The sequence below is a fragment of the Salmo salar genome, chromosome ssa02 (assembly GCF_905237065.1).
Source record: "Salmo salar chromosome ssa02, Ssal_v3.1, whole genome shotgun sequence".
Classification (NCBI taxonomy): domain Eukaryota; kingdom Metazoa; phylum Chordata; class Actinopteri; order Salmoniformes; family Salmonidae; genus Salmo; species Salmo salar.
The window spans coordinates 53,707,106-53,731,524 of NC_059443.1; the positions used below are offsets into that span (position 1 = coordinate 53,707,106).

General features: G+C 42.0%; 1 protein-coding gene across 1 annotated transcript in view; it reads right to left on the reverse strand.

The window, feature by feature from the left end:
- Positions 1–749: 749 nt before the first annotated feature.
- Positions 750–24,419, reverse strand: part of kpca (kinase C alpha type) — a 142,814-nt gene continuing 119,144 nt past the window's right edge. The window contains exons 4-6 of the mRNA NM_001141522.1: positions 11,845–11,956; positions 8,620–8,748; positions 750–1,264 (exon numbers count right to left, since the gene is read on the reverse strand). Coding sequence (NP_001134994.1) covers positions 1,209–1,264; positions 8,620–8,748; positions 11,845–11,956 — 297 coding nt within the window. The 3' untranslated portion in view covers positions 750–1,208. The remainder of the gene's footprint in view (positions 1,265–8,619; positions 8,749–11,844; positions 11,957–24,419) is intronic.

Consider the following 24,419-nt stretch of genomic DNA (forward strand, 5'->3'; position numbering starts at 1 on the left):
AAGCATGTCCCAGTTTAGGTCACCTAGTAGCACGAGCTCAGAAGATAGATGGGGGGGCAATCAATTCACATATGGTATCGAGGGCACAGCTGGGGGCAAAGGGAGGTCTATAGCAAGCGGCAACAGTGAGAGACTCGTTTCTAGAAAGGTGCATTATTTTGAAGTAGAAGCTCGAATTGTTTGGGTACAGACTTGGATAGTAATACAGAACTCTGCAGGCTATCTTTGCAGTAGATTGCAACACCGCCCCCTTTGACAGTTCTATCTTGGCGGAAAATGTTATAGTTAGCGATGGAGATTTCAGGGTTTTTGGTGGTTTTCCAAAGCCAGGATTCAGACACGGCTAAGACATCCGGGTTGGCAGAGTGTGCTAAAGCAGTGAGTAAGACAAACTTAGGGAGTAGGCTTCTAATGTTAACATGCATGAAACCAATCAATGCAGATGAAGGGCATTAGATAATGAGATGAACCGGTTTTACAGTATTTACATGATGCATAGGAAGTGTACTGTACTGTTTTATAAATTCTATTTCTGTATATATGAATTACAAATTAGCCTTTAACTAGTTAAATCCTGTTTCTAGTCTATTAGTTACAGTGTAACCATTGGTGTCCCAGGACAAAGATTGGTAAACACTGTTGAAATGTGTAATTGTAATACATACATGCAGACACAGCATCATTCGAAGACTGTAATTTGATACTCCTGGTATTGGATATGACTGAAAAATTATCTCAAAGACATTCATACCTAAACTGCACCTTTATTTGCCAAGGTAGAGTACATGATCAGTGAATATATTAAATGTACAGGCTAGAATGTGGGGATATCATGTATGGTAATAACTACATGTAAAAATGACTTGCATCCTTGGCACAAAGTTATATTATATTCAATTCAATCCATAGGCTTCATTAATGTAATTCACACTCTTTTGAAGTTGACACAACTGTCTATCATAGCTGAGGTTCATAGTTAGGTTCTGAATTAATATGTATACCAAACGTTTGGGTCCATACACAGATCGGCTAGGTAGCCTTCTAAACATCCATAGGCATACAGGTATTTTTATCCTCCACTGCACAATAAGCAAGAACCTAGCTAGCTACCTTATTCATCTATCTGCATTGCATGGCAAATATCAGCAAGGCAAGCATACAAAATTGTACATTTAATTTGCAGTAAATGCTTTAGCTAGCTAGATTCTTTACATCCACTGTTTCACAAGACGACAGCCTGGTTTGCAGGTTGTTTCAGGAGTCCCTAAAACAAACAACCAGAATTACAATTTCATACTCATGTCACAACACGCATAAAGCTAGCCATCTAGCTGGCTAATGTTAGCTAGTCAGCTAGCTTGCTAAACCGCGATTTTCGTGAATGAACTTTATGATTAAAAAAAAATATGCATAATCGTTTGTCATATTGCTGTCAAATGTAAATTTTTTGCATGATTCGTCCTAGTATTTTTGTCAGCCATCTAATGCTTCGAACACACCGACTGCGTTTTCGCATCACTGCTGCATAACATTTTGCACAGCTAGGCAACTATACTGATGCAGGTATCTTTTGCAGATGGTCGCATGCGGTTGGACACATTTAATATATATATATATTTCACCTTTACTTAACCAGGTAGGCTAGTTGAGAACAAGTTCTCATTTACAACTGTGACCTGGTCAAGATAAAGCGAAGCAGTGCGACACAAACAACACAGAGTTACACATAAACAAACATAGTCAATAACATAATAGAGAGAGAAAAAAGGTCTATATACAGTGTGTGCAAATAAGGTAAGATAAGGGAGGTAAGGCAATAAATAGGCAATAGTGGGGAAATAATTACAATTTAGCAATTAAACACGAGTGATAGATGTGCAGAAGATGAATGTGCATGTAGAGATACTGGGGTGCAAAGGAGCAAAACAATTAAGTATGGGGATGAGGTAGTTGGATGGGCTATTTACAGATGGGCTATGTACAGGTGCAGTGATCTGTGAGCTGCTCTGACAGCTGGTGCTTAAAGTTAGTGAGGGAGATATGGGTCTCCAGCTTCAGTGATTTTTACAATTCGTTCCAGTCATTGGCAGCAGAGAACAGGAATGAAATGCAGCAAAAGCAGGAATTGGCTTTGGGGGTGACCAGTGAAATATGCCTGCTGGAGCGCGTGCTACGGGTGGGTGTTGCTATGGTGACCAGTGAGCTGAGATAAGGCGGGGCTTCACCTAGCAAAGACTTATAGATGACCTGGAGCCAGTGGGTATGGCGACGAATATGAAGCGAGGGCCAGCCAACGAGAGCATACAGGTCGCAGTGGTGGGTAGTATATGGGGCTTTGGTGACAAAACGGATGGCACTGTGATAGACTGCATCCAATTTGCTGAGTAGAGTGTTGGAGGCTATTTTGTAAATTACATCGCCGAATGGAGGAGAGAATCATTTTTGCAGTATCCTCAAAAACCGTGTCTTTTTGACACAACTGCTGACAGCTACAGGGACATAAACAGAAAAGAATGCTGCTTGTGTCCACGATAGTAGGATTGCCAGGTCAGTTCAGTAGTGAGCTTGTGCTAGATGTGGCTAGCTAACCGTAGCTAGCTCGCTAACCTAGCTTGCTAACCTAGTCAATGAGAGGTGTGTGTGTGTGTGAAATAGTCATAGAAATTATGCTAGTTACTAACCCTGATAACTTTCTCAAATAATCATGTTTGAAAGAGTGTGACTGTCATAAATAGTGATAGAAATGGTAGATACTACTGTACCCCTGATAATTTGGTCAGATAACAGTGTGTGTGTCTGTGTGTACAGTAGGTGACATGTCCTTGATAGATATAGTTATGCTAGGTAATGTTTTGGCTTATTATGTTCATATAGAAGAATGTAGGAGGAAGTGGAGAGGACTCAGGGACAGGTATCAGAGAGAGAGAGAAGGGCAGAGAAAGAGAAGAGGTCTGTGTCAGCAGCTTCAGGCCAGCAGCCTTGGCGCTTCTGCCACATTCTTTCTTTTCTGGGTCCATTTATTGTGCCTAGGGCAACGAGTGGCAATATTACAACCAGACCCTCTACTACGTCATCCACAAGTGTTGTCGCCACCGGTGCATCAAGACCCTCAACGTCATCTACAAGTGAGACCACCGGTGCAGCGAGACACTATGTCATCTACTAGTGCGACCATCATCGGTGCAGTGAGACCCTCTACAACGTCTACATCATCCACAAGTATGACTACCACCGGTGCAGCCATGGAAGATGATGAAATGGAGGAAGCACCTCTGGATCTAGGACCACCTGAGATTATTATGAACCTCACGGAAGTGACCACTGAGGACCTCGTTGAACAGGATGTGGCCATGGAGACAAATGAGAGAAACAGAGAGAGAAACGAAGAGGAACAACGTCACACCAAGCGTCATCGGAGGTACCAGCCCCCAGATCCACTCAACTAATTTCAGCAGAGGCTCCTCCAAGCCGTCGAGAGGGATGCAGCCCAACCTGATGCTCACAGGAAGGAGGATGAAGAGACCCTCTTTGCCATGAGCCTGGTGCCAACACTGAAGAGGCTGCCTCAGCAAAGAAAAGCAGCAGTGAAGTTTAAAATGTATCAGCTGCTTTTCGAAGCTGAGTTCAATGGTACATTTTTTTCCTTCTCCACATCACAGGTAGTGTCAAGTGTTGCGACAGTGAAGTAAAGTAGGTCATTTTTACAGTATACTCATGTAGGCTAATTGGTATTTCAGATCAAAGTATTAATGAGGCAAATGTATAGCTGTTGTTTCTGGCTTAGAAAACATCCTAAAACAACAGTTTGCTGTCTAAATATTTGCCTGTCATATTCATCTTTATCTCTGATATACAAATTCCATGAGTAAACAGCAAGTATTACCAACTTTACCACACTGTTCCAATATTTATGCCACTAACTATTCTATACAAGCACTATTTAGTTAACAAAAATCTCACCTTTTATAGTGTTCTATTATGTTAAGCTTGTATGTGTTGTTTTTCTCTTCCCTTCCAGAGATGGAGTCCATGTAGCCGACCAGCTCACAGGAAGGACAGGAAGAGGAGAGGAGTTGTCTGGTTGTTGTTTTGACCTCCCTCCTTGTACCTTTCTTTTCGCACACGTCAGTTCCGTTTCAATTCAGTCAATTCATAAAGTCATTTGTTTCTAAAGTCTTAGGATAGCATTCATTATTAGTGTTACATAGATTTCTGAATTGACACACACACACACACCGGAGAATTCACAGATGCTCTAAAGGTGAATATATTTCTTTCATTTAAAAACCACTTGAAAACCAAGGTGTTGAAACCTTTTGTGAAGTTATGTTCCATCGACTGGTCCATGACATCCAGGGGCCATTTGTTTGTTTAGCTGTGTTATGGCTACATATTATTTTTTATTTTTTTTCAGAGACAGAGAGACACACACACCTCTCCTCCACTCCTCCACTCCTCTCTGTACCTCAGATCTCCAGTGCCCTGCCCTCGCTCTTTATGGCCATGTCTGAAGTTCCCCTACTACGTCTAGGCTTTATGAGTAGTCCCTGTATCTGTCTGCAGTTCCCCTACTACGTCTAGGCTTTATGAGTAGTCCCTGTTCTGTCTGCAGTTCCCCTACTACGTCTAGGCTTTATGAGTAGTCCCTGTATCTGTCTGCAGCTCCCCTACTACGTCTAGGCTTTATGAGTAGTCCCTGTATCTGTCTGCAGTTCCCCTACTACGTCTAGGCTTTATGAGTAGTCCCTGTATCTGTCTGAAGTTCCCCTACTACGTCTAGGCTTTATGAGTAGTCCCTGTATCTGTCTGCAGTTCCCCTACTACGTCTAGGCTTTATGAGTAGTCCCTGTATCTGTCTGCAGCTCCCCTACTACGTCTAGGCTTTATGAGTAGTCCCTGTATCTGTCTGAAGTTGTGCCAAAAACACATGCTCTTGTTGTTCTCTTACAGATTAGAGGCTCTTTCAAATAGTTTCATTTTTACAACACACATACCTGTCATGTTCTTTCCTGTACTTGAATACTTAAATGATGTTTTCATAGTCAGTTGTTTCAGTTGTTTATTAATATCTCATTTAGACTTAATGTGCTTATTTCTTCCCTACGCCTTTGCAGATCTAAGAAGATGAAAGTAAAAACACATTCTCTTCCTAATTGGTTCTTTTTCCACCTGTATTTTGTCAGGCCAGTGATCATGGTGGTAAACTGTACTATTTGTATGGACCCTAGGTTACCCTTTCCCTTTGTTATCATACTAACTGTATGTCGTATAACCTTAATTAGTGCTCCTGCTCACCTGATGTACCATGCCAGGTGTGTATAATACTGACGTTAATGGGAGAAGGAAGGGGTTAAGGTGTGGTCTTCACTCCCAAATTTCACTTAAATATAACTTCCAAATTAAGAGAGACAATGACACAAAGTAATCTGGGAAAAAAATTCAATTTTATGGACAACGGTGGATGGTTCTTAAAATAACCTTTGTGTTATGGGGCTCTTAAAAGAGCCGTTTCACTCCATGGCATACTGCCATGGGACTTCACCTGCTGGCGATGAGAAGTAGGTGGTCAGCTTCTCTCACCTGGAGTGCCAGTCTGGGGGCGTTGTTGGCACCTGCCCTGGTGACATCAGGTAGGTGACCATTTGGCGTGCCCGTCTCCATCCGGAGCGGCTCCTGGAATGACCTCCGCAGGTAGTTGTGGAGAACACGTGGCCTTCACGCAGGCATCGACATTTGAGGGACTGAGACCAAGTACTCTCCGATACATTCTCCACCGGGCTGCCAGAATCCCAAAGGCGCATTCAACAACTAACCTTGCCCTGGACAGTCGTTTGTTAAAGATCCTTACAGGCTTTGGCAATGGCAGCTGGCGTCCAGCGTAGGGTCTCATGAGGTTGGGCCTCAAAGTGAAGGCCTCGTTGCCGACGAAGGTGTGGGGAACACGTCTTCAGCACCAGGGAGTGATGCAGGTGGTGGAATCTCCAATGTGCCATCCTGAAGTGCCTGGCCGAAGGCAGAGTCCCGGAGGGTTCCGCCGTCACTTCCCTTGCTGTAAGCACCAACATCGACAACACGGAAACAGTAGATGGCATCTACAATAGCCAAGAGTATAACTGAATATGTACCCTTGTAGTTGTAGAATTGCGAACCCGAGCACGGTGGAGCCTGGATTACTACATGTTTCCCGTCAATGAAGCCAAGACAGTTGGGGAAATTCCACCTCTCCAGGAACTCAGCAGTGATGGCCCTCCAGTCTTCCTCCTTGGGAACAGGCATGTATTCACCAACCAGACAGTCCCAAATGGCTTGTGCCACAGAGGGGACAATGCCTGCCACCGTGGACCGTCCAACTCGGAAGCTGAATCCGATAGTCCTGTAGGAGTCCCCTGTCGCCAAGAATCTGAAATATAATTCAAAATAATTATCAATATTGTGTGTAACTTGAATTCCACCAACATATTCTATCTACTCATATAGCTACCTCATTACTGTTTATTAAGCTCTACTAATTATATTGTAATACTCAACCATCATTAACAATTCCTTGAAACACTACAATTCAGTCTATGACTATATCAATAAACTGTAGCCCAGGCCAACTCTACTCTTAGTACCATTCTTTCTATCTACTTAAAAGGGTTCTCCGGCTGTCCCCATAGGAGAACCCTTTTTGGTTCCAGGTAGAACCCCATTGGGTTCCATGTATAACCTTTTCCCCAAAGGGTTATACCTGGAACCAAAAAGGGTTATCCTATGCAGAAGGACACTTTTGGAACCTTTAGCTAGCTAGGTTGCACATTAAAAACAATGTATCAAATATCAATCAATTATGTTATCAAAAGCTTTAAAAATGCACTAGAATTTAGCTTACCGGAGACAAATCGCCAGGTGTTCAACTGGGCTGATGGACTCCCGGTAGTTGGTATCAATCCGGGCGATCCTGGCTCCAACCATCTGGAGCAGGTGATCGAACTGGCTTCGGTCCAGAAGAAAGTAACGGAATTCCTCTCCAAACAGTCGAAGCTCTTGAATGAGAAGGTGGAACTCCCCTGCCTGCTTTCGGGACTTTAACCATCTCTGGACCCACACAGACCTGCGCTTTTGGCGGGGCTGGTCCCGGCCCAACAGCGCGATCAAGACCACCTTCCTCAACGTTGGTCTCATCGTTGAAAGAGCCGACTCTGCTATCTTGACTATTTATTATTGCATTTCACTCAAACTGCATTTTGGAGGGACATTATATTATAGGCTCTCACAATTAATTTGTGGGTGTCATCGAATAAATAATATACTTGGCAAATAAATGAATAAAAAAATGTAAAGAAATTCTACAGTCAAACTGTTTTTATTATGTTATCCCACATTTTTTTACTGGATATGTGTGCAAAAGAAATTCAACATTCACATTTTGCTACTTTCTGTCAAGTCTACGCATACAATTTCATGCATACGTTGGACACAGAACGCACTGCAACGCAATGCTGCAAGGCAAACGCAGCGTTCCATTGGAAATGAATGTACTTCTGGTGTATCAAAACGCAAGGACACAGTCGGTGTGTTCGAAGTGTAACAGTCACTAGTGCATGCAGCAGCCTCTGCAGCAGCAGCCTCCCCCAGGTCCTAGTGCCCGCCCGGTAAGAGGTTTAAGATGCGATGGAATGGTTGACGAAAAGAAATCACAGAGAAAATATATTGACCGATATATTTATTTATTTAGGGGGGCTAATGAATATTTTAGGGGGGCTTTAGGCCTAGCGACGTCCCTGCCCCAGGTATGTTCATAAAGTTTAAAAAATGGACAGGGTTTGTCGTGACTGTATATGGGCAGTGCCCAAAAAAGTAGTTTTGGGCACAGCTTTAAAAGTACTATATAGGGAATAGGGTGCTATGAGGAAAGCGCACACACAGTATTGATCTGTATACAAAAGAGAATTGACCCGTGTCTCTGTAGGCTGCAGACTGGAGGCTTTTATTAAGTGATGGTTGCCTCACCACATGCTGTCTCTGGGCTGCTGTCACTCAAAAACAGACAGCGGGGATATTTGGTATGACCAGTTCACTTCATCTATTGAACTGTGAACGGGTGTTTTTACAAATGGAATGGTCTTCAAAGCCTGGGCCTATTGATGCGATTGACAATTGTGTAGACAGAAATCGATGTACGCTCAGGTTAGAGGGAGCACACATGCACATGGGCGCACACACCCACAAGAACGAACACACACACACAGATTGCCAGGAATCAGTGGTGACGACTGCCCGGTGGGAGCGATCCATGCTGCGAATGGATTTGTGGCCAGACGTGGTTTCTTTCTTATCAATCAATATGGGGCTGTAACAGGCAACTGACAGCTAAAGTGGTTGGTGACTGATGGTTAGGACTGATTGTGAAAAGGTAAGAGGAAGCTCTGTCAGCCATTACACACCATAACCCCACTGGGGAAGGAGGAAACGGATGCGCCTGAAATGACACCCTACTCCCTTCATAGTGCACTGATTTTGATCAGATCCCTGTGGGCTTTGGTCAAACGTAGTGCACTATACAAGGAATAAGTTGCCATTTGGGACAAACAGTGAGAAATAGATTTGTCTGAGAGATGGTCTGGTCTGGAGGCCTACCTGTGACCTGCAGCTTGTCCTCTGTGACCTCACACTTCAGGTAGAGGCGTCCCCTCCTCTCGGTGTGGTCCGTCCCACACATGCTGGGCACGTTCATCACACACTGATTGTGCACGTTCATGTCGCAGGCTGAAGGGATGCAGACACACAGAAAGACAGACAGAAAGAGAGAGACAGCATTAAAGAGGTACCAGGAGAGACAGAAGAAAGGCAAAAACTGATGTGCTTTATTCATGAAGTCAAAAGGCCAGGTGTTGCTCAGGAATAACTGATATCACAAAACTGATTTCATCCTGAAGAAATTGTAACTGTGCTGTTTACATGTGAAAACATGGTTACTGTATGTCAAACACCCTGTGTTGTTTGTGTCGCACTGCTTCGCTTTATCTTGGCCAGGTCGCTGTTGTAAATGAGAACTTGTTCTCAACTGGCCTGTCTGGTTAAATAAAGGTGATATAAAAAAAAATCAGCGTCTACAAACAGCCTCTGGTCTACAATATGGCAACACGCAATTAAAAACACAAGATGATAATCTAATTTGCAGTCTGATTAGAACAGCCAGCATGTGCCAATCTCATTTTCCAACCATAACCTAATCCCTATTTATATATAACCCTGAGTCATAATTAGTACTACACGCCAGCTCTGGTGAAGAGATATGATGTACTATTTACCATTGAATTAAAGTAATTCGTGCTTTATCACATATGAAAATCATAAGACTGAGGGAATTGTACTAATAAATCCGCACATCAGCTTTGACAATGTATATTTAAAGATCTCTGGAATCGTGTGGGTTTCAGAGAGGAAACTGCTGGAAGGAATGGACAGGAAATGGAAATGCAGTTTTAAATAATGGAAATCATAATTCGGCAATATAACAGAATTGTAATTTAACTTCTTTTTGCAGTATGAGCGATGTCAATAAAGTTGTGTTTGAATGTACTTTGAGCACATCTAAAGCCTTGTTTCCATTGTAACTTTGAAATCAACCCGTGTTGGGCCTTGGTGGGCTAGCTCAAATCATGTTTCCACTGCCTCCCGAATTTAGAAACGATCTCATGTTGCTTGGTAGCCAATGTGACTGTGCAGCTAGCTTCGCTAATGTTGCTAGCTAGCAACCAACATTTTGTAGAAAGTCCTTTTGCTACAACCAGCTAGATAACTAGCAAGATGAAGAATTGAATTCACCCTCACCACACTGTAACGTTACCCCATACTCCTGCCAGTGCTAGCCAGACTCAGAGCCATGTATTCATAAGGAACAAAAATATAAAAGCAACATAATTTTACTGAGTTACAGTTCATATAAGAAAGTTAGTCAATTCTAATATTCATTAGACATTAATCTATGGATTTCACATGGGACTGGGATTACAGATATGCATGTGTTGGTCACAGATACCTTAAAAAAATATGCCTCACAATGGCCTCAGGATCTCGTCACGGTATCCCTGTGCATTCAAATTACCATCGGTAAAATACAATTGTGTTTGGTGCCTGCCCATACCATAACCCCACCATGGGGCACTCAGTTCACAACGTTGACATCAGCAAACCTCTCGACCAACCAACGCCATACACGGTGTGCAGTTGTGAGGCCGGTTGGAAGTACTGCCAAATTCTCTAAAACGAGGTTGGAGGCGGCTTATGGTAAAGAACTTAACATTGAATTCTCTGGTAACAGCTCTGGTGGACATTCCTGCAATCAACATGCCAATTGCACACATCCTCAAAACTTGAGACATCTGTGGCATTGTGTTGTGTGACAAAACTGCACATTTCAGAGCTACCTTTTATTGTCCCCAGTACAAGGTGCACCTGTGTAATGATCATGCTGTTTAATCAGCTTCTTGATATGCCACACCTGTCAGGTGGATGGATTATCTTGGCAAAGGAGAAATGCTCACTAACAGGGATGTAAACAAATTTGAGCACAACATTTTAGAGAAGTAAGCTTTTTGTGCGTAAGGAACATTTCTGGGATCTTTTATTTCAGCTCGTGAAACACGGGACCAACACTTTACATGTTGAGTTTATATTTTTGTTCAGTGTAGTTTGCACTGCTCGCATTACTTTGACATCCCATCAGCAGTAAGAATATAATATATTATTATTATAAAGTTGTGTGGAAGCTGTCAGAGTGACTTGAAGGCTACTCAAAGTGGCGATTGGCAACGATAGAACTGATGTTCTGTGTCTGACTGACAGGCTCATTTAGAAAAGGTGAAGCAACAAAAGAGCTGTGGTGTAATGTGATGGATATCATGCTAGATATCATGCTAGCCCAGGGAATGCTAAGGGGATCCAGTCGTATGTTAGGCATTGTGCTGCCAAACAGCCAAGCCGGTGCTTTACAGGGAACCAATAGGCAGGGCAATTCAAACTCACCGGCGAAGCTGTCTTTGTCCGCCTGGAAAATTGCATTACATTCCTGTCATAGAAATGAGGCAGGTAACTTTTAGACCAGATAGCTGCATCTGTACCTCATAATAATTTACATGAGTTATGTAAGTAAATGTGTGATAGAAATGTCACCATCTGCTAACGTTAAAATGTTTGTTTTGGAGCATTTTTGCATAATGACAATCATAACACTGCCAAAGAATGATAACATTAGCTGTTATGAAATGACTCCCCAGGTGTTACTAACACCTAGCCAACATTAACCTCTTCAAATCAAGAAACTCCTTTCACCAGCGAGGTCCAGCTTCATCACAGCTTTCCTGGCTCCATCACAGCCCACTATAACACATTTCAGTATAAGGAGAGAGCTCCATATCCTCTTTGGCTGCCAGTGCATTTAGCATTCTGTCCACTTTAGACGGGTCCTAATCGGCATTCCTATCTGTCTGTCTGTCAATGGGAAGAGCAGTTAGCGAGATAGCACTAACTGTTAAATGGGAAGAGCAGTTAGCGAGATAGCACTAACTGTTAATGGGAAGAGCAGTTAGCGAGATAGCACTAACTGTTTGTGAGAAGATTTCAGCTCATGAAAGATGGGACCAACACTCTACATTTTTGTTCAGTGTAGCTTGCTAGCTAGCTAACCAAGTAACCCAGATGACATCAGCGGGTGGATCAACAGTGACGTATGTAACATCAGCGTTCCATTATTGGTTAGATTGGCCATAGCTAGGTGAACCGCGTGTCAGCTTAATGTTTACATCGCAGGTTATGTATAGTGATCCCCAGTCTAAGTGGATGGAGAGGTACATTACTCACTGTCACACTTCATCCCCTGGTGGATGAGACCATACAGGAGAGAGCCACAGTGGTCGCAGAAGGTGGGGCTGCCATAGGTGTGGATCTTAAACTTGTGCTTGGTTCTGGGGTCCTGCAAAGACAAAGAGACATGGTGAGGGGTTAGTTAAGTATGATCAGAGTGGTAATGCAACAGAAAGAAAAGTACCCAAAACATGAATGTAGAGTTCAATTTTTTTCCATGTTATTAACTCCAGTCTGTACAGTTCAAGTTCCTTTTCCACAGATACAGTAATGATGGAAAGCTATTCAACTGAGCCAGACATGGCAGGATATGAAAAAAGGTATGAGAGGAATAATTGGAGTCGATACATGAGATGAGTCAGTGCTAGTCATTTAATTTGAATGAAAAACTTGTACTGTCTATACAAAGCATGTTCTTCAGCACTGGCTTGACAAAGTATCTTTCTATGAGGAAAGGAAAGAAGCAAAAATTAAATGAATTAAACAGACAAGGCTAAGGGCAAAATCCTTTCTGCAAGGACTGTTCTAATATTGAAACAGGGACATTTTACAGAATTGAAAATGAGAGGATATAGTACTTTTCTAAATACAACCATCGCAATCTCCAAAGCTCACTCTATTTTGCACTGACCAGTGCTGTTAAATGGTCTGTAAAGAAAAAAAAAAAGTCAAAAGCATGTCCTGCAGGCTCACAATTCCAGCGCTGATTGTGCATTGATTGCAATATGCACACTTTTTTTTTCATTTCTTTATTAACCACTCATATGTGGACCAATACCCATGATCAAAAACTCAAGTGGTTGTCCAATTAATTAACTTCAGCCACACTTGAGGTGGAAAATCCAACTTCTAGAGTAGGTCAATCACTGTAGACTGATTGTCTGAGCCACAATGGATGCACCTTATGTTACAGTTGGACTTTTTATTAGCTGGAACTGATCTACTGTACTACAGTAGTCTCTAAGTGCAACTCCTACATAATGTATACAGCGCCTTCAGAAAGTATTCACCCCATGACCTTTTCCACATTTTGTTGTGTTACAAAGTGGGATTAAAATGAATTTGTCATTTTTGGTCAACGATCTACACAAAATACTCTGATGTGAAATTGGAAGAAACATTTGAAAATGTATTTAGGACATAAAGGGGTTGAATACTTATTGACTGAAGACATTTCAGCTTTAATTTTTTGGGGGAAAAAGTAAAGGGGTGTATATATTTTCTGAAGGAACGGTGACTTTGTAGCAGTAGTGTACATTTACATTTACGTCATTTAGCAGACGCTCTTATCCAGAGCGACTTACAAATTGGTGCATTCACCTTATGATATCCACACAACATTATATTCCAAACTGGTAATAGCAGCAAAAACAGGTATTCTACCGTACGTACCAGTAAGCTTTGTTGTAATTGGGCAAAAATATGTCACTCCATAATTGGTTTGTGTGAGGCAAAGAGTAAGAGACCAAGGGCCTTCATGTGTCAGTTCAATAGCTTGCTAATACACAACCCTGTCCTCCAGGCGATGCTGGTGCATTTTAAATCAGTCTTATACACTATTAATGATTTGGTACACACTATGAAAAAAAAAAAGTTCTCATGGAGAATCACAGTATATCAATCTGTTTCAAAGAGAGTAGGTGAGAAACTGATTGGATGACTAACAGATGTCAGAAAAGACAAGGATAGATATTATACACCGACTTACCTTTTGGTTTCACTCGAGTTGTAGACATGTTCTAGTAATGTAAAGTAACAGTCGAAAGTTTGGACACCTACTTTTTCAAGGCTTTCTTTATTTTTTACTATTTTCTACATTTTAGAATAATAGTGAAAACGTAAACTATGTAATAACACACATGGAAACATGTAGTAACCAAAAAAAGTGTTAAACAAATCCAAATATGTTTTATATTTGAGATTCTTCAAAGTAGCCACCCGTTGCCTTGATGACAGCGTTGCACACTCTTGGCATTCTCCCAACCAGCTTCACCTGGAATGCTTTTCCAACAGTCTTGGAGTTCCCACATATGCTGAACACTTGTTGGCTGCTTTTCCTTCACTCTGCGGTCCAACTCCTCCCAAACCATCTCAACTGGGTTGAGGTTGGGTGATTGGAGGCCAGGTCATCTGACGCAGCACTCGATCACTCTCCTTCTTGGTCAAATAGCCCTTACACAGCCTGGAGGTGTGTTGGGTCATTGTTCTTTTGAAAAACAAATGATAGTTCCATTAAGCCCAAACCAGATGGGGTGGCGTATCACAGCAGAATGCTGTGGTAGCCACGCTGGTTAAGGGTGCCTTGATTTCTAAATAAATCACAGACAGTGTCACCAGCAAAGCACCACCACACCTCCTCCTCCATGCTTCACGGTGGGAGCCACACATGCGGAGATCATCAGATCACCTACTCTGTGTCTCACAAAGACATGACGGTTGGAACCAAAAATCTCAAATTTGGACTCATCAGACCAAAGGACCAGTCTAATGTCCATTGCTTGTGTTTCTTGGCCCAAGCTTGTCTCTTCTTATTGGTGTCCTTTAGTAGTGGTTTCTAGCAGAAATTCAACCATGAAGGCCTGATTCATGCAGTCTCCTCTGAAAAGTTGATGTTGAGATGTGTCTGTTACTTGAACTCTGTGAAGCATTTATTTGGGCTGCATTTATTTGGGCTGCAATCCTCTGCGGAGAGGTAACTCTGGGTCTTCCTTTCCTGTGGCGGTTCTCATGAGAGCCGGTTTCATCATAGCACTTGATGGTTTTGCGACTGTACTTGAAGAAAGTTTCAAAGTTCTTTACATTTTCCGGATTGACTGACCTTCATGTCTTAAAATATTGATGGACTGCCGTGTCGCTGTGCTTATTTGAGCTGTTATTGTCATAATATGGACTTGGTATTTGACCAAATAGGGCTATCTTCTGTATACCACCCCTACCTTGTCACAACACAACTGATTGGCTCAAACGCATTAAGAAGGAAAGAAATTCCACAATTTAACTTTAAACAAGGCACACCTGTTAATTGAAATGCATTCCAGGTGACTACCTCGAAGCTGGTTGAGATAATGCCAAGAGTATGCAAAGCTGTCATCAAGGCAAAGGGTGGCTACTTTGAATAATCTCAATATAAAATATATTTTGATTTGTTTAACATTTTTTGGGTTACTACATGATCCCATATGTGTTATTTCATAGTGTTGATGTCTTCACTGTTATTCTACAATGTAGAAATTTTTTTCTAAATAAAGAAAAACCCCTGAATGAGTAGGTGTCCAAACTTTTGACTGGTACTGTATATCATTAGAAAAGGATGTCACAGTACCCTGAGTGCTCAGAGTATAAGTTGGCCTTAGACACAGATCTAGGACCAGCTTGCACTCTTCAAACTGGATCTTCAACAATTGGGGGGAAAACAAACACTGATCTTAGAGCGGTGTATAGGGGCAACTTCATCCTACTACATTACTATACCAAAGGAGAACATACCCAATCCTCAGTGAATGGTTGGTTACTACTGTCATTGGTATAACATGACACCATGAGTCATAATAGGATATGAAGAACTCAAAGAGCTCAAATGAGTAGTGTCATTTTAATGACCTATATTTTATCCTTGCAGGCCACAGTTGACTGACACAGAGAGCTCATTGGGCATCTTTTCCTTGTTTCCTCTACAATGACCCATGTGTGTATCAAAGCAGTAGACTTCTGCCACATATTATATTCTGACATGATTATCTCGCCCTGCTCATCACTGGATCATCAAGGGCAGCTCTGAGGTCAGTATCCAGCCCTCCAGCAGCCATCTGCAACACCTGGATAGTCGTGCTGTGAAACTGTTCCCAGACCAGTGCCAGAGCATTACTGAGGCCAAAGAGCAGCAATGTAATATACCTCTAGGATTTGTCCAAGATCAAATAGGAGAACTTGTCCAAGGTCAAATAGGAGAGTGTTGCCCTTATGGAGCATGGTGAAGACAGATAAAAGGTCTAAGCAAGTGTAGGAGATCAAAAGAGAGAAAATGTGTCCCTTTATCCGTCACCCCTACAAACAGTATTGCAGCCTATCATAGTTCAGTATGGTAGAGCATGGTAGACTCCCTGGAGCAGTAGTACTACATGTAGACTATGAACAGCTTCACTATGGTGTCTGGTTTTGTGTTATAATCTCCAAACGTGACCATATATTTACATAGCGGGGTTAACAGCCCCTATTTAGAATCAGGCCAACCGTACAGCTTTACGAGACGCAACACCTCATCAGATTATTGTTCGTACTGGAGTTTGATAGTCAAATCACGGCAATTATCATAAGGGCTCACTTTTATATCCACGGAGAACAGGAAGTTCGAGATAAAAGAGTTAGTCTTCCACGGACCGGTCAGAACAGAGTAAGCCGAGCTTCGTTGGAAATGAAATCTATTGTCAGCCCAATGTAAAAATGAAATTACTTCAATATCTTTTAAACTCTTATTTCAGTTACGTCAACGACGATGTTCAAAGAGATGGAGACACGTTGATAACGGCATTAAAGAGATCATGAGATATAGTAAAGAAGATGATTTGAGATGGGGCTTTGCATGTAGAAAATCTACTTCATACCTACAGTTAGGGCTGTGGCGGTCATGAAACTGTCAGCCGGTTACTGTCATGCAAACTAATGCCGGGCCCACGGTAATTTACCGTGAATTAACATAAACACATTTAGTATCTCCAGGTATCCACGCATACAAGCTGCGCACAAGCCGCTGATGTGCGCCTTTGCAACATCTACATTTAAAATAAATCAATTGAACATACGCCATAACAATAAATCAATTATTTATTTTAGTCAGGTCTAAAGAAACATTATGATATGAAGAAAACGTATTTCTGAAGAACAGAATATAAGTTGGCACTATGTTACCTGGCTATGTACCATGCCATAGGCTGTAGCCGTGATCGTTTAGCTGACAACATTTGCTAATAAGTCCCATGGCATTATTTTATATTATATGATTTTATAGTCAGAAGAATATCATTCAATTTAGCTGAATAAAATAGAAAGGATATTTTTCCCATTCCGGAACGAGCGCACATATGAAGTGTGATGAGCATAAAAGTGATCATTTGGAAAAAGGTCCTATGTGCGAGATTTAGAGTTATTTGGCAACTTTAGTTGTGAATGATACAAACCTTAGAATGTCTTAGAAATCAAAGCATATGGGCTCCATGGTGCAACTATAGGCTGTTGATTTGAGAAAGTCGCAAAAAAAAGCTTGCACTCAGTTCCTTGCCTCAGGCTGCACACGCTGTTCTCTCATCAAGTGATCATACTTTCACCCATCGCACTATTCTCAATTTAATCTGGTCTTTACTAATATGTAAAATGAGTTTTGATTTAGAATGGCCCATTATCAAATGGGCAGGAAGAGGAGCAGGGGGAAAAATACATGTCACTTGTATGCACTCGAATAGCGAATGGAGGTTGAGCGCTTTCCCGCCGGTCCAGTTTTCAATAATGATGGGTAGGCTACTTCGGATTTATAGCGGAGCATGTGCTTAATATGAGCAGCTGAGAAATATATGTAAGAACACATTTCACTCTACTGGACCAACCACTGTTTTAGGAGCATGCTATCGCTGCCTGACAGGTGACATTCCGCCCAAACTCTGCCATGGGCTCTCCAACCTTGTTCCTGCAGCTACCCATTGCTTCATTTAGGAAACCAAGTGAAATCTGTCCGGGAACATCGATAGTAACATAGTTTCGCAACGAAACATATTTCAGCCCCTCTGCACACTCGAGAAATGAATAAAGGAGAGAGAGGAGGAGATGGAAACGAATGGTGGTGAGATATTCTGTATAGCTAAAAGGTAATGTGTCACCCAATTAATTATTAAAATTCCCTATTACTAGGCTATTCAAAATCGCCCTGGACAATCAATGAGCCTAGGGCGTTCTCTCCCAGACTCGTGGACAGAAACGTTGGAGAGTAGCATAAGATAGCCTAACCAGTCCACCAGTATGCATAATAACACAGTCCACACTCAGTGGGGTTTACTCGAATTTGTTTCATTTTGTAGGCTAGACCAATTAAGTACCAAAGACATCTTAAATAAGTTTAGTTTGATGTTTTTCTGCCATGCATAATATGCAGTAGGCAATGCGTTGTATAATGCATTGTATATGATGTCAGAGTGGTTAGAGGGACAATAGAGCCCTGAGTAACAGGCCATTAGGACCTGATGGTAGTTAGCAAGTTGGGTACTACCAAAGCATGTCCAGTGTGCATAACAGGAGATTACCGTGACTCAATGGTCAAGTGGAAGTTGACTGCGGTCATGACTCATGACTGCCGGTGTGGTGGCAATAAAGTCACCGCAACAGCCCTACCTACATCCTGTTGTAGTAATCTATGGTAGCCCTTACCCTAAAACGGGAATGGTCTCCTCAGTATGTGGTTTGAAAGTGATCTTCAGTGCATTCGGAAAGTATTCAGATGCCTTGACTTTTTCCACATTTTGTTATATTACAGCCTTATTTTAAAATGTATTAAATGTTGTTTTTTCCCCCCTTATCAATCTTTTTGACAAAGCAAAAACAGGGTTTTACCATAAAGGCCTGATTGGTGGAGTGCTGCAGAGATGGTTGTCTTTCTGGAAGATTCTTCCATCTCCACAGAGGAACTCTGGAGCTCTGCACGAGTGACCATTGGGTTCTTGGTCACCTCCTTGACCAAGGGCCTTCTCGAGATCTGTGCCTCGACACAATCCTGTCTCGGAGCTCTAACGACAATTCCTTCAACCTCATGGCTTGGTTTTTGCTCTGACATGCACTGTCAACTGTGGGACCTTATATAGACAGGTGTGCGCCTTTCCAAATCATGTCCAATCAATTGAATTCACCACAGGTGGACTCCAATCAAGTTGTAGAAACATCTCAAGAATGATCAATGGAAACAGGATGCACCTGAGCTCAATTTCAAGTCTCAAAGCAAAAGGTCTGAATACTTATATTAATAAAGTATTTCTGTTTATACATTTCTAAAAACCTGTTTTCACTTTGTCATTATGGGGTATTGTGTATAGGAAAACATGTAATTTAATCCATTTTAGAATAAGGCTGTAACACAACATTTGGAAAAAGTCACGGGGTTTGAATACTTTCCAAATGCACTGTATATTTCCCTATAAAGGGTGAGCTCTGATTTACAGCTTACTTTGCTGTTGAACTACGAAATGAAAGAGTGTAATGCATGCCTATAAACTCTGAAGCGCAATGTTACAACCATAGAATTAGGAATTAGAATACTAAGTAATTTAATAGGATCTCTATGGTGACAACGTTCATGTTTACATGTTGCAGTCATTTGTTTCAACGCAACAAACTAATTCCATTGGCTTGCCGGTCACATTTATGAACTCAGTTTCTTGCTCGAAGGTCGTTACTTTTTTTCAATACTGCACTGTTTTACAGATGAGAAAACATTCCAGCTATCGCTCGACTGAAACTCACTTTGGGGCAATTTCTAAAGTAAATAGGTGGCAAAATATCTACCTTGGACAAATATGGGAGATGGTAACTAAAGTATCGTGTCCCATCTTGCACATAATCTCCTGAAGAAACAAAGGCCAAATGTAAATACAGTAGGGAGTTCTCTTACTGTAGCCTGTGCTGGATAGAGGCCATGTCAGATGCCACAGGAATAGTGGATCATGGCATTGCAATAGAATAGCAAACTGAGCTCTAGTTGTCATGTGACGTGGTTGGAGGCCTGATGTAAATGGCGTATCAGCATCATGGAAGGGAGTGCATTGAAAGTTGCATTTATGTGTACACGTGTTACTAATTTGATGAAAAATGGCACATTGAAAGTACACATCTGATATTCATGCATCACTCTCCCTACTCATAATCCATACTCAGTTGGAGAATAATGCCAACTGTGTGTCACTCACTCACAGCCGAAGCGTCAACTGAATTGAATTGTCAATATGCCATGAGTAGGACTATGCCTCAGTACTCAAACTACATGGATTCATTCATATTGCCCATGCATTCAACAGTGTGTGAAACAGCAAAGTCATCCTTTCGCCTGAAAATTGGAAGGCTGCCAGTTAGTAAAGTGGCATACTACTTTCCCGATGTTTTCTCCATTTCAGCCATAAGCCTCTTTTAGAGAGTCCAATCCAATTTTAAGTGGATTTGCATTGAGAACCCCATCCAGACTACCCCTCTGCAATGAATTCCGTTTGATGTGAACACCTGGCTGTTTATAAAAGTGGAAACCTCTCGGAGCGCTGCTCTCTTTTCCAGGAAAGTGGGGATAAACGTATGGAAGGAAGCTCGGGAAACGCAGCCAGAAATATCTCCTCAGTTCCTTGAGACACAATCTTACACTGCCTGCCAAAAAGGGAACACACTTAATGAAAGAAGAGGGAGAGAAAGGGAACGATGCTATGTCTTGTTGAGAGGTGATGGAGCGCTAAGCGGGGAAGTACGATGTGATTCACTCTGTAATTTAGCCTTGTCACAGTGACACTTAGTCCAGCCTGAGGACTCTTGGATACTCCAATAGAGCTGGGCGATATTGAAAAAGATCCATATCGCGATAAATTGCCTGAATTGATGAGATAACGATAAATAGAACCATACGTTTATAACATTAATGTGCACCAGTTTTTTAATGATCCTTTAAACTACTATTACTAGCTTGATGGTTATAGCCATCAATTGTCCTATTAACAATCCCCCATTTTAGCAAAGTTTCAAACTTCACATTTCTCTAGTATAGTCTACTTATCGCAATGAACGATATCAGCACGCCTGCGATAAGTGATCGGTGTCGATCATTTTCGGTTTATCGTTCCAGCTCTACCCTCCAAGCCGTCTCACCTCTCCAGCTCCCCAGCTGTCTCACATTACGGTTGGAATTAACTGGGCACCTTGGCACACACACACACACCCCTTCAAAATCACTTCAATTTCCCACCTTCATCCCACTCCATCCCCGAGTCGTGTTGGACGCTACATTAAAGCCCCGGAATAAAAGTGTCTGAGTGAGTGTTTGTATTTTAATTGCATTGTCTCCTGCTTCTCACTCGCTCTCACACACACGGCAAACACCCCTTAATTAGCTGCCCCCACGGTGTTCGACGAAGCAGACCGGGCTGGTTAAAACGAGAGGGGGAGGAAGGAAGAGAGAGGGAGAGATACACAGCAAGACTGAGACACAGACAGACAGAGAGAGATAGAAAGGGTTGTCGCGCCAGCTGCAGTTACTCATGTCCACCCACACACATCTGATCCTGAAGGATTATCCGCTTGTTTTCCATCTTTTGCCTTGTTCTCTCCTTCCAAGGAATGAATGAGAGGAGGGGAGGGGAGGAGAGTTCAGCTGCAGAGGACTTTTTCTATTGTTTTAAAAAAAAAAATCTCTGGTCACCTCAGTTAGCATGGGTAAAGAAAACGCTTGCAGACTGGGTTAGGATTTCAAGACAATTCACAGGTTGCCTAGAGTAACATTATAAAGAGAGACGGTGAAATCCTGATTGTGGATATAAATTAGCAAGCTTTTAATATGAATATATATTAGCAAGCTTTTCGTCATTCAGGTGTGTGTTAACAATCCCCTGTGACAGATATGCAAGGCACTACATAAATGGTCACTGGGGAGACACACGATGTCCCAACCTTTGGCTGTATTACCTCTAAATGAGTATGTCTGACCAGAGGACGGTGGGGAATGTGGACAGTGGGGCTGAGGTCCCAGCTCTGTGGCCAGTCTCTCATTAGGATCTAATTGGGTCTTTCGCCTTGGCCATTCAGGTCAGTACTTGTGCTATGTTAGCTCAGGGTTTCCCAAACTGGGTTCTGGGGCCCGCGCAGAGTGCACGTTTTGTTTTTTGCCCTAGCACTACACAGCTGATCAAGCGTTGATGATTTGAATCAGCTGTGTAGCGCTAGGGCTAAAACCAAAACGTGCACCCAGCGCGGGCCCAAGGACTGAGTATGGGAAACCCTGCATTAGCGTAGCAGTTAGCGTGGCATTCTAGGGGTATCAGGTTACAGGGTTATAGGAGATGATTGACTGGTTTGTACAGGGAAAACATCATTACAGCTGGATGGAGTAACAACATCAGCATGGACCCTTTTCTTGGCTGGGCAAAGTAGTGGACAAATTGGTTCTTAATTGAGATTGACGGCAGAAACGATCCACGGCTGCAACCGACGGCCACACTTGAGATGATATTAAACAATGGGAAACACATTCATGGATTTTTTTCTTCTTAAAATCAATTTGCATGCCTCTTTTTAGCGAATCGTTGCCCGTTTTACTCTTGAACACGGTGGTCCTCTCCAAGTTAATGAGAGAGGCGTGACTGGAGTGGAGCGTGTGTGGGACCCGTACCAACCAGGCAATTAAGTTGTGTGTGTGTGGGGAGCACGGAGGTGACAGCATTACATCAGCTAGTAATGGGACACAGTGAGCTGGGATCATCAAATCTGACCTGTTTCCCAATTGGGGAACTACTGGGTACGCAGGCTTTTGGACCAGACCTAACATTATAACACACCCGATTCAGCTAAGCAACGTTCTGATATACAGAAAGTACGTACACACACACACACACACACACACACACACACTCGACTTTTTCCACATTTTGTCGTGTTACAAGGTGGGATTAAAATGGATTAAATTGAGATTTTGTGTCACTGGCCTACACACAATACCCCATAATGTCAATGTGGAATTATGTTTTTTGACATTTTAAGTCAATAAGTGTTCAATACCTTTGTTATGGCAAGCCTAAATAAGTTCAGGAGGAAACATTTGCTTAACAAGTCACATAAATTGCATGAACTCACTGTGTGCAATAATAGTGTTTAACATTCTTGTTTAATGACTACCTCATCTCTGTATCCCACACATAAAGATAATTGTAAGGTCCCTCAGTTGAGCAGTGAATTTCAAACACAGATTCAACCACAAAAAAAGACCAGGGAGGTTTTCCAATGCCTCGCAAAGAAGGGCACCTATTGGTAGATTGGTAAAAAAAAAAATATCCCTTTGAGCACAGTAAAGCTATTAATTACACTTTGGATGGTGTATCAACACACCCACACAACAAAGATACAGGCGTCCTTCCTAACGCCATTCCCGGATGCAGTGTTTAATGGCTGTGATGGGAGAAAACTGAGGATGGGACCAACAACATTGTAGTTAGTTACTCCACAATACTAACCCAAATGACAGAGTGAAAAGAAAGAACAGTACAGAAGGAGTGTACTGAATAAACATATTCCAAAGCATGCCCCCTGTTTGCAATAAGGCACTAAAGTAAAACTGCAAAACAGAGGTGTGAATACTTATGCAAATTATACATTTTTGTATTTCTTTTGTAATAAATAATAATAGATGGGTGAGAGGAAAACATCTATTTTGTATTCAGGCTGTAACACAACACAATGTGGAATAAGTCACGGGGTGTGAACACGTTCTGAAGGTACTGTAGCTACTATGGAACAAATCAAATAGGGGGACCAGGGCAGCTATAATAGAATGTAAAAAATGTCATGGCTTATATAGACAATCAAAGACTACTTAAAGGTAGACTCAGCAATATGACGTGGACGTAGAAAGTAAACAGCGGTAGTGTGTCAACAACTAAGAGCGTTGAAGCGCGAAGCTAAACTTCACCGCTGTTTTGGTCCTGTTGCTACCACACCGTGACAACGTGAAGCGAACCTGTGCAAATCCGCAGATGCTGTGTGTGACTGTGTGAGAGCGAAGTCTTGCATCTCGCTCAGCCGCAATATCTACGGTGCTGCTCATGGCAACGTCATTTCGCTGAGTCTAGTCTTTGCAGCTTAACGGTAGCGGGCCAATCTCCAGACAATTTAATATAGGGAAATAATAAGCTGAGAAAATGTGAGTAATTGTGAGGATAAAAACTTTGATTGGAAGTTCTTTTAGGGGAAATGAAAGTACATACAAACACAACCTCCAGATAATGATGGCTGGTGACGCATTGATAAAAATGACTTACTCATACTGAATATGCCAAAGACCCAGGAGGCAAACCGATTTAAAATGCAGGCAATCAACAGCGGAAAAACATCTGATCACATCAGAAGGGCTTTTAAGCTCTTATACACAATAACATGGTTGTCTATTTCCTTCTTCACTCTGTTCATCTCTGTGCAGTGAAGACATGTTTGTTGTGCAGTAGCAGGCCTACAGTTCTAGCCTACAGCTACATGGCTTTATTCTTCTACATTAATAAAAAACCTGATTAAAATGCCAATACACGGTTACCCATGAAGCACTCTCCCCAAAAAGATGACCAAAATATTAAATGGCACTGTACTAGCTGTACCAAGCTACTAGTCACTAGGCTGCAGGGATAAATTGAGCTGTATTTTAAAGGACCACTTGTCAAGGATATAAGCCCATTTATTCTATGAATGGATTAATATATAGCACTTTTTTCAGGTTATTTTTCCATGCAGTAAGCAAGGACAGACCACTGGGAGAAATACAGGCAAAACATCAATATGTTTGATTCTTTATGGGATGGCAATCT